Source organism: Tachysurus fulvidraco, chromosome 14 (genome assembly GCF_022655615.1).
Source record: "Tachysurus fulvidraco isolate hzauxx_2018 chromosome 14, HZAU_PFXX_2.0, whole genome shotgun sequence".
Taxonomy (NCBI): domain Eukaryota; kingdom Metazoa; phylum Chordata; class Actinopteri; order Siluriformes; family Bagridae; genus Tachysurus; species Tachysurus fulvidraco.
This window is the reverse complement of record NC_062531.1, coordinates 25,096,404-25,107,507: the sequence shown is the minus strand read 5'-3', so window position 1 is coordinate 25,107,507 and position 11,104 is coordinate 25,096,404. Positions and strand designations below refer to the sequence as shown.

The 11,104-nt window shown below is 40.9% G+C and overlaps 2 protein-coding genes across 4 annotated transcripts; one reads left to right on the top strand and one right to left on the bottom strand.

The window, feature by feature from the left end:
* The first annotated feature begins 3,920 nt into the window (after positions 1-3,920).
* On the top strand, positions 3,921-7,239 carry bcl2l16 (BCL2 like 16). 3 transcript variants are annotated; one of them, XM_047799900.1, is made up of 3 exons: positions 3,921-5,426; positions 5,553-6,086; positions 6,535-6,667. In XM_047799900.1, exons 2-3 carry the CDS (start codon positions 5,628-5,630, stop codon positions 6,580-6,582), a joined length of 507 nt encoding a protein of 168 aa, XP_047655856.1. In that variant the 5' UTR covers positions 3,921-5,426; positions 5,553-5,627; the 3' UTR covers positions 6,583-6,667. The 3 variants fall into 3 exon arrangements, with proteins under 3 accessions (XP_047655856.1, XP_047655855.1, XP_047655854.1); XM_047799899.1 differs by having other exon boundaries at positions 4,518-5,426; positions 5,558-6,086; positions 6,531-7,239; XM_047799898.1 differs by having other exon boundaries at positions 4,520-5,426; positions 6,531-7,239.
* A 602-nt stretch (positions 7,240-7,841) lies between these two features.
* On the bottom strand, positions 7,842-10,730 carry tubb2b (tubulin, beta 2b). Its single transcript, XM_027148885.2, has 4 exons — positions 10,574-10,730; positions 9,303-9,411; positions 9,099-9,209; positions 7,842-9,010 (listed from the first exon to the last, which is right to left on the bottom strand). The coding sequence occupies exons 1-4, from the start codon at positions 10,628-10,630 to the stop codon at positions 7,950-7,952; spliced, it is 1,338 nt and encodes a 445-aa protein (XP_027004686.1). The 5' UTR covers positions 10,631-10,730; the 3' UTR covers positions 7,842-7,949.
* Positions 10,731-11,104: the final 374 nt, after the last annotated feature.

Below are 11,104 nucleotides of genomic sequence, written 5' to 3'. Positions count from 1 at the left end.
TTATTCATTCCTTTCTTTTTTGTATTTGCTGTATGCATTCTGTTCTTTTTATTCCTTTTTTCCGGCTTGGTTAAGCTCTGATCTTTCCTGTTCTGTTTGTTACTCCGTTTTGTTCGGATCTTCTGTCTCTGTTTCCATTCCTTCGTTGCTGTTCTGTCATTTTCTTTCCCTTCTTTAGGTTTATTTCCATTCCTCTTTTTCTTTTTTTTTTTTTTGCTCTGTACGCTGTCCTTTAGTGAAGACTAAAGCAATGGCACTAGTTTCCTGTTTATACGGGTCAAAATACATTCCAGTCTATCTCAGCTTTATTTTGTCTATTGCTCTCTTTCTTTCTCTCTGAGCACCATGTTGTTCACCGAGGACACTGAGAGACGATTAGCCAAGCAGCGAGGAGCTAAAGACTCCTTATTTACAGGTTATTGTGACAGAATAGCAACAAGTTCAACCTTCTGTATTCAAATCAAAGCTACCTCAGATGACTAAAACCTCAGAGGACTAAATTGTAGTCTCTCGCACTTTGTCCCTTTTTAAGGTAATAACACCAGGATAATTTTTGCTCTGTTCTTCCATTTAATGCTGCTTTCTGCAGAAGGGGGGGTTGGGAAAAAGGAAAGTATGAAAAGAGTATTGGAGGGGGGTCGGATAAGTGCTAGGTGGATGAAGAAGAGGAAATTGACAAGTGCCCTTGGTGCAATACAATAAAAACATCCTGTCATTTGCGATGCATCCCCTCTGCTCTTTATAAAATCAAACATGTTCCTGTTCTCTTTCTCTCTCTCTTTCTCTCTCTCTCTCTCTCTTTCTCTGTCATGTGCTTTTTCTTCTCTCTTGATCTTTTTTCTCACTTGTCCTTCCAGCACAAAAACACAATTAATACCTACAGCTCTTTCCTACTGATAACAACAATCACTGAAGACTCTTTACTATAATAACTCCATAGAAGATCGACAGAAACCCAAAGCACCGTTGCTTATTACCCAGCTTATTACTTCAGTTCACAAATACAGCACTTTATATAGAATTATGGAGGAAAGAATATGGGGGGGGGGGGTCTTTTTTCTTTTCTTTTTCCACTGCTTCATTGAATTGCTTATACAATAATACAAAAAAGCATGTTGGAATGTTAAAGTGAAAAGAAATGAAAAGGGCCTTAAGGACTTTGTTGGGCCTGAATATTACAATTAGGATATAAAGGCTCAGAAAATACAAGACAATGAAGCTTTTTATAAATATAAAATGCAAATGCAGGGCATATCTATATATCTATATGTATATGCCCTGCGTTTGCATCAGAGTATGACCAATCACTGATCACCACTCTGCCCAACAACCAATCACTGATCACCACTCTGCCCAACAACCAATTACTGATCACCACTCTGCCCAACAACCAATCACTGATCACCACTCTGTCCAACAACCAATCACTGATCACCACTCTGCCCAACAACCAATTACTGATCACCACTCTCCCCTACAACCAATCACTGATCACCACTCTGCCCTACAACCAATTACTGATCACCACTCTGCCCAACAACCAATCACTGATCACCACTGTGCCCAACAACCAATCACTGATCACCACTCTGCCCTACAACCAATTACTGATCACCACTCTGCCCTACAACCAATCACTGATCACCACTCTGCCCTACAACCAATTACTGATCACCACTCTGCCCAACAACCAATTACTGATCACCACTCTGCCCAACAACCAATCACTGATCACCACTGTGCCCAACAACCAATTACTGATCACCACTCTGCCAAAAAACCAATTACTGATCACCACTCTGCCCTACAACCAATTACTGATCACCACTGTGCCCAACATCCAATCACTGATCACCACTGTGCCCAACAACCAATTACTGATCACCACTCTGCCAAAAAACCAATTACTGATCACCACTCTGCCCTACAACCAATTACTGATCACCACTCTGCCAAAAAACCAATTACTGATCACCACTCTGCCCTACAACCAATTACTGATCACCACTCTGCCCAACAACCAATCACTAATCATCACTGTGCCCAACAACCAATCACTGATCATCACTGTGCCCAACAACCAATCACTGATCATCACTGTGCCCAACAACTAATTACTGATCAAAAAACCAATCACGAACACCACTTTTCAAACAACAAATCACTGAACACCATTGCACCCAAGAACCAATCACTGAACACCACTGTAAACAAAAACCAATCACTGAACACCACTGTAAACAAGAACCAATCACTGATCATCACTGTACCCAACAACCAATTGTTGATCACCATTCTGCCCAACAACCAATCACTGAACACCACCTTTCTAAACAACGACTTACTGAACACCACAATCACTGAACAAAACTGTGCCCAACAATCAATCACTGAACACCACTGAGCCCAACGTGACGGTGCCCATCAACCAATCACCGTTGTTTTTTATTTGTTCATCATTTTAAATATTCTTCTTGACAATACTTACAGTACAAGCATGTTGCTCCACCCATAACTGTTTTCTGATTCTTATCTAAATTAATTCATTCTTTTTATTTACAATTTTTTTCTGTGTTCTCAATATAAATTATAAAGTTGTTAGCCTTTTTAGACTAGTCACATTTATATAAAACTTTTTTTTATAAACGTGTCTGTAAAACATCTTCCGTCATGCGACATGATACGACATGAATATGATCCTGATGGATCTAACACTATGCAAATTAATTTTTTTTCATTAGATTTTTTTATCATCGTCTGGCTAGCTCCAGTGATTTGTGAAAATGCTTTTGATAAAGTCTCATGAAAAGAATTGCATACTGCATACGACACACTCAGAAAGTTCTCAAGTGATTTTTTTAACCAGTGTTTAACATTCTAACCGACACTACTGCTGATGCAGCATCGCTGTCATCGGAAGATGTCACCCAAACCGGGTCACATGTCCCCAATTATAATCACCGCAGACATGTTTGATGCATTACAGTAAAGAAACGAGAGTGGAGAAGGGCAAAGTGATCCAGTTCCTGCATCTGCTGCAGGAAATTTAATAAAGCTGGACATGCCAGCATGGTTATATCACAGAAACAGAATTAGTGTTCATTGAGGAACAAAGTCATGAAGGGGATGTGATCCAGATGACATGTGCACTTACTTTGTGTGTGCTTGTATGTATGTGTGTGTGTGTGTCCACACCTCGGATGTACACGACGCTTTGATCTCTATCTTAGCAGGACCAGGAAATGAGCAGCGCATTAAACTCCTGCATGACACCCGAGCTGGAGTTGAGAACTGCATGCTGTAAAAACAAAAACACAAATCCCCCTGACTCACACTTGTATAAGCAATCCACATCTGACAGGAAATTAAACGGCTTTATAAACCACCCATAAACCACAAAGAGACCGAAATGGTAAAATAATGACGGATTGTTCAAAGCTTTGCTGGAAAATTCATCCTCTCACCTTCACACTTACATAAATAAAGGTAACAAACTGTACGTTCTTGTTCCTTGGTGCTGGGGTTGAACCAACCACGGGGCATGTTTTGTTATTTTTAGTGCGTATACTTTAAAAGTTGTAGTGTTTGGCTCAATAATATGGAAACCTGGTTAGTTTGGGATGCTGACCCAGCATGCTGAGTTCCTGGGCTGTAGACAAATGCTGTGTTGACCAAAAACATCTAATTATCAGTGATTACTGCCTACATAATGGCTACAGAAAAACAGTTTGGGTTTAATATATGAACATTTTTAGGTTCTACATAGTACCATTCGATTTAAGAGAACTGTGATAAATCAACATCCAGTTTGTTCTCTATATTTCTGCTTGTTACTTCTTTCTCCTCTCCTTTCTTTCTGTTTCTCTCCTTCTCTCCGATCTCCTTAATTCCAACCTCCATTTGTTGCTGGTGCCAATTACGGTCAGTCCTGATTGCTCTTTCAAACGAGTCAAATTAGCCAGGTCAGGAACAATAAAGACCCCCACAGAGCATTATGAAGGCATGAGAAGTCAGTTCATGCGCATCAGATAAAGCGAGGGAACGTATCCGTTCTTCTCCATGGTGTGCTTTTCCACTTAATTAAAAGTAATTAGTACTTCAGGCAGAAATAGTGATGATGAGCAGTACTTTGTACTAATTACTTAGCTCACTGTCGCATATTAAAGCTTTGTCTTGCTTTTTTTTTTCTCTTTGAAAGGCTCTGTGGCCTCGCACAACAATCAGAGCCAGACTCATTAATAAACACCATTAATTACCACAATGAATAACATGTTCACATTTCCGGAACGAATGGCAGGAATGAATTACACAGATGCCATACCCCCTTCTATTTAATTTCCATTTGGAAAACTGATTAGATGATAAGATGAGCATCACAAATTCTACATAGTAAAGTCTAAATAATCTTTTTGTTTTGCTTGGGGAAAAAAACTGGTTCTTGGTACAACACTGCCTCCTGGTGGCCCTTTCCGTGCCACAGAGAAGGATTTGTTATGGAGAAATAATCAACAACCAAGTCCAAGTGTGATGAAGGTGTAGTGATGAGTGACTGTTCCAGCCCATCGATGATTATTTTCCTATAATCACACAACCTGAAGGAATTTGGTCCTTATATGATAGAAATTACGCAATTACATTTTTATTACTTATTAAATGATGCCACTTTTTATCCTTTTACAGTTACATTTAATTTGTGTGTTGTGGAACGATTCCAAGTGATTAGTTCACCTTTTCCCAAGCATTCCCTTACCAGCCCTTGTCTTTCTCTATATTTAGTTATATAAGTTAAAATAAGTCTTGCTTGAACGTAAAATCTAATATTTTATGGAAGGTCCTGAAAAATGTTCTCGAAAGATCTGCATTGGGTTGAGTAGTGCGCCCTCTGTTGCATGTCATTGTTCATAACATGCAAGTCAATTTCATTGATTTAAAAAAAAAAAAAAAAAAGAATCTGAAATTTGAAGCATAATTGGAATTTACCTACAAAACTAGGCTTACATTCTGGTGACAATTCTTCTGTGACACAAATGCAATCCCGCCCTGCATTTCTGTTAGAAAGTCTTTAAGGTATTTCTTCTAGAAATGGTATCCATTAACAAGAAGAATAAAGTGAGGATTCAGTGTTGGGTTTTATAGAGAGAATTATAGCAAGGCTCACTCATCTGAGTGCACAATATTTTTAGCTGCAACCTCAGAGGCCCAGGGGGTGGTGGTGGTGGTGTTCAGAGGCTTTGAGATTACACACAACTAGTAGGAGTGCTAAATATATCCAGGGTCAACATATGATCACACATGCGTAAATATACAGGCATACATCAGGCACCTCAGCTGACAGACAAAAGAGCAACTAAAAAAGCTAATTCATTGTTGTTCTCACAGCTGCTAACTGGCCCTTCCTCTTGAACTTCTTGGATAATTCTCAAGCGGTGAGTCAATCCAGTGTCCATTCGCACTGGTGTATGCGGATGTATGTGATATTTGATATGGCAATATGTTTCAGTTTATTGCTAGCAAATCTAATTTGGCTTCTGCTTGATTTAATGTGTTTGTAGAACAGTGACAAAAGAAATAACATCATGGCAGAAAATACTAATTAAAAACCAAGACCCTGATAGGATACAGCACTGATGGGACTATTAGATAAGCCTGTGGGGCTGTCCAGCCCTGATCCGTTGGTCCGAGAGGCCTACCTGATGGCCTACGACTATATTAACTATGTAACAGCCAAACCGGACACTCCTCTCGGCCCGGCACCGTCTCAAGCCTCAGAAGCACTGCGGCACGCTGGAGACGAGCTCCTTCAACGCTTCCCAATCTTCTTTCGTCGCTGGCCACGCGTCTTCCGAGACGTGACAGAGGACACAGCATGTTCTACACTGCTGTCCATCCTGGATGAGCACTTCTCTCAGACGAGGCGCGGGGACCTGGCCTGGAGCGCCGTGCTATCTGTGTTTGTGCTTGCTGGTCAGATGGCACTACACTGCAAACAAAGGGGCATGAACAGTGTTCTCCCACAGCTCCAGCAGTCTGTAGGCAGCTTTGTTGAAAGAGTCATCTGCCCTGAGATCAGGGACAAAGGTGGATGGGTAAGTTGGCAGCAGAGGAGTAATAAAAAGAGAACTGAAAGTCCAAACTATATTATACAGAGCAGAAGTTAGCCATAGTTCTACAATATATTTAAAATTTGTTACACTTTGACAAGAGAAACACAAAATAAACTATGTATTGCTATTTACACATTTCCAAAGGGTTTATGGTATCCACACACCTTCAGACACAGAAACTGAGATATGCTGACATGACATAACCACAAACTCTTTGCTCTAAGAACGTATACCTGTATCTGAAAGGATGAATTATATATCTGCAGAAATGTAACCTATAGAAGTGTATTAAGGGAATTCAGTAACTGCCCCTATACTTTAATTATACGTGCCCAGGTATGCGTCTGTGGTAATCAGCTATGGCAAATGTGTGCAGGAATTCAAACAAAGGAACAGTGAATAATTCTTTACGTATGTTTCTCCAAGTCAGGTTTTGTGGTACGCTTTGGGGAGAAGCAGACTCTGGAGGGCCAGGTAAAGAAGATGTGCTGCTGGAGTTTGCTAATACTGAGCTTGGGGATCCTCACCTACTTCCTGTGGAAAAGAAGAATATTTTAGCCTAAAGATCTGTCATGTGGCAAATCCTTGAACATGCCAGGACTTCTCAGTAGATATTGAGGGTATTGTGAAATACACATTACTCAACAGAATTGCAGAATATATTTAAGTGTCCATAAATGTCATCATTCTGATATCCTATTAACTAGGATAATATACGATCTCCTCTGTTGCCTTGATGATGACAATGTATTGCAAGTCGGCTGGGTCTCGGTTAATTGCTTTAATAACATACAAATGATCTTAATTTTATTAATTTGGCTGAAAATGGTCATTTTTTACCTCAGGAATTGGATAAACATTGAATGAACAACTAACTAACAAGTGTACAAAGCCCACCTGTTATGCTAAGCTTAACTAGCTGAAGTTGCTCCCAGCACCATGTTCTCCGATAGCTTACCATAAGCTGGAAGAACAGCTTTTATCCTCTTGCCATTTTTACTTTTAATTTACTTTTCAGTATAAGTAAGCAGTCAGGCTTTCTCTACAATATTGTAAATAAATCTTTTAACAGGTATCTCAGTTGGTGTTGAAGCATTTTTGTATTTTAAGTCAGACTACACTCATTAACATAAAAACCTGCTTGTTTGCAAAAGTTTTGGTGTTTGTGTAAAATCTGTGTTGTCATTTTTTGATTTAAAAATGAATCTTTATGCCCAAAGGCAGGAAAACAGAAAGAGAAACCTTGCCACGTCATTGCCAACGAACTTGGCTTACTTTATTCAGCAGGAAAAGTTGGATTAGTACCAGACAGCAAAAAGATTTACCTCAGGCAAATAACCTCAAGCCTTTTGTACTTTGAAGCCTTTTCACTTCTTGCACTAATGCCATTGGCATGTAATTATTTGCTCCAATATTAAACATTGCATGTAAAGTGTGGTCTATTCTAACCAGTTGCTCCATTTAGTAATCAGGGTTTCAGTATGGCTGCTTAAATTAAGCTCAGAAATAACTTCCTGTACTTTGCAGCACCAACCTCCTGCACTGCACAAGTGTTTTAACCAGGTCAAGATTATGCCTAAGGATATTCATGTTATGCTAATCTGCCAAAAAAAATCCTATACTTACTAAACGGGTTACACGAGGAACTCCATATCAAGTGTTAAGAAGCAGTGCAGAACTTTATGCTCAGATCAACATTCTGTCTGTGTGCAAGCAAGTCAAAGACAACACTTTAAACACATTAACAAGAGAATTTTAATGACACACTTCTGTACAGAAAAGGAATGAACAGCAGAACACAAACAGAAGTTTGGAAAGGTTTCAGGTAGGTCACACAGACAAGATTTATGCAAGCTCCTCCTCTCCTTCCTCTTCAAACTCGCCCTCTTCCTCAGCTGTGGCATCCTGGTACTGCTGGTACTCGGAGACCAGGTCATTCATGTTGCTCTCAGCTTCGGTGAACTCCATCTCATCCATACCTTCTCCGGTGTACCAGTGGAGGAAAGCTTTGCGCCTGAACATGGCAGTGAACTGCTCAGAGATGCGCTTGAACAGCTCCTGGATGGCAGTGCTGTTACCGATGAAGGTAGCGGCCATCTTGAGGCCACGTGGTGGGATGTCGCACACTGCGGTCTTGACATTGTTGGGAATCCATTCAACGAAGTAGCTGCTGTTCTTGTTCTGCACATTGAGCATCTGCTCATCAACTTCCTTCATGGACATGCGGCCACGGAAGATGGCAGCAACGGTGAGGTATCGGCCATGGCGTGGGTCGCAGGCAGCCATCATGTTCTTAGCATCAAACATCTGTTGTGTCAGCTCAGGCACTGTGAGTGATCGGTACTGCTGGCTTCCCCTGCTAGTCAAGGGGGCAAACCCGGGCATGAAGAAGTGAAGACGTGGGAAGGGCACCATGTTAACAGCCAGCTTGCGCAGATCTGCGTTGAGCTGACCAGGGAAGCGGAGACAGGTGGTGACACCGCTCATGGTGGCAGATACGAGGTGGTTGAGATCACCATATGAGGGAGTTGTGAGCTTCAGTGTGCGGAAGCAGATATCGTAGAGAGCTTCATTATCGATACAGTAGGTCTCATCTGTGTTTTCAACCAGCTGGTGTACAGATAATGTGGCATTGTAGGGCTCTACAACGGTGTCAGACACTTTGGGGGATGGCACAACACTGAATGTGTTCATGATGCGGTCAGGATATTCTTCACGGATCTTGCTGATGAGCAGAGTGCCCATACCTGAGCCAGTGCCACCACCCAGGGAGTGGGTAAGCTGGAAGCCCTGCAGACAGTCACAGCTCTCAGCCTCCTTGCGCACCACATCTAGCACAGAGTCAACAAGCTCGGCTCCCTCCGTGTAGTGACCTTTGGCCCAGTTGTTTCCAGCACCACTCTGACCTGTACAAGTCATCCAATTATAATATATACTTAAATAAATACTTTTAGACAACTCTTATTACATTCTAAATTAAAGCCCCACACTCACCGAAGACAAAGTTGTCTGGTCTGAATATTTGACCAAAAGGTCCAGACCTCACAGAGTCCATGGTACCAGGCTCCAAGTCTACCAGCACTGCACGGGGCACATATTTGCCACCTAAACGCACACCAGAAAAAAAAAGAAAAAAAAAAAAGTTAGCTATTTGAAATAAACATTGCACACAATACCACAAACATGTAGGCTACATACCTGATGCCTCGTTGTAGTAGACATTAATCCTATCGAGCTGGAGATCACTGTCTCCATGATAAGTGCCGGTTGGGTCGATGCCATGCTCATCACTAATAACCTCCCAGAACTATAGATAAAGAAAAGTAAAGTGTTAATTATTGACGTGATCTATTTCCTTAATCTTCCTTTATATAAACAGGAAATAAAATCTGCACACAAAAGGATTGATAAAAAAGGAACAGGCCACAAAACAATGTAGGTTATGTCACGTTTATTTTTAACAATAAAAACATGGCTGCACGTTTTACAAAAAAAAAAGTTTCTCTACATCGTTTTATTTCTGCGCAATATTTGTGGTGGCGCATTTGTAATGCAGGAGGGAAAAAAACCTACGCCAATGAAAAAAAAAACAAAAAGCTAGAATTTTCAGAACCAAGTATGCCGCATTGCAGCATTGAATTGATCACGACGTCATAACACATTACCCGCAAAAACCGCCCAGCCAATCACCTGCATTTATTGACACGCACGCGCGCGCTATAGAACAATATTTCAAGTTATCTTTTTAACCGCCAATAACGCTCCAATTTTTTTAAACCCAAAAAACGCGCGCGCGGCCTTCGCTCCGGTTGGCTGAAATCCACTGACGAGTTTTTTTTTTTTTCAAACGCGCTTACGTCACCCCAGACTCCTCCCCGTCCACATCCGGCTAAAAGGCGCGGCGCGCGCACGGCCTCTATAATCTAGGCCTTCGGTCGGAAAATAAATCTGGAATTGTGTCATAAATCCGATCAAATTATGCGCCGATCGGCTTATATGAATACGACGTACCATACATGCAAATTCTAGTGGTTAGAATAGCAAATAAAATGAAGTATTTTTCGCCTCTCCTCAGCGCCTTTGTCAGAGAAAAAAACCCCTTCCCTCACCCCCCCTAACGGGCACGCGCACGGTTTTTCCCCCCTTTAGCGTCTTAATCAGACAGCTAAAAAAAAATTTTTTTTTTGTAAGGTAAAGCCTCGAATACTACATTTTTTTATTTTCCCTTTTCCTTATGCAGTGCTCGTATAAGAAATGAGGAAGCACATGGTTATGGCGACCGACTTTTCATTCACAGCCACAATGTGCTGCTTAACGGCGGCGAATATTCACTTATTAAAAGCACGAAAATAAAAATATATATCTTAGTGGCTTTTTCGACCAATGATTCAAATTAAAACCCGTTTGAATGAGTGAGTATCGTATTTCAAGTTCAACAACAAATAAAATACTAAACATGCAAAACCAACCTTAGCTCCGATCTGGTTACCGCACTGACCAGCCTGAAGATGCACGATTTCCCTCATGTTTGCTTTTTTATTGTTATTCAGCGGTCTGTCCGTCAGAGAAATATGAGCTGTTCCTTCCTTTTCTTAAACAGAAGTGCGGAAAACAGCGCGTTCCCCAGTTATATATACACTGTTGTAGACCCGCCCCTTAGATGCCGACGTCAGTGCGCGATTGGGTTAGATGTTCAACACTCGTCGTTGATTGGTCAAGACGAGCAGCCATTCAAACCGAGTACCGTGAGCTTTGTGACGGCAGCGTTTGGCTGAAGTCATGCTAGCTAAAAAAAAAAGTCATGCTATAATGCTAAATACGCACTAAAAAATTAATTTAGTTTGTAAACTTAAAAAGGAACATGGTTGTATCAAAAAGGTCATACTTAAACACATCAAATATCAAACTAAGTAGATACCTAAAAGTGAAAATATGATTAGCTATTAGCCGGTTAGCTAGCTAACTGAAATACTCTGACATGAAATTAGCTTCATTTTATA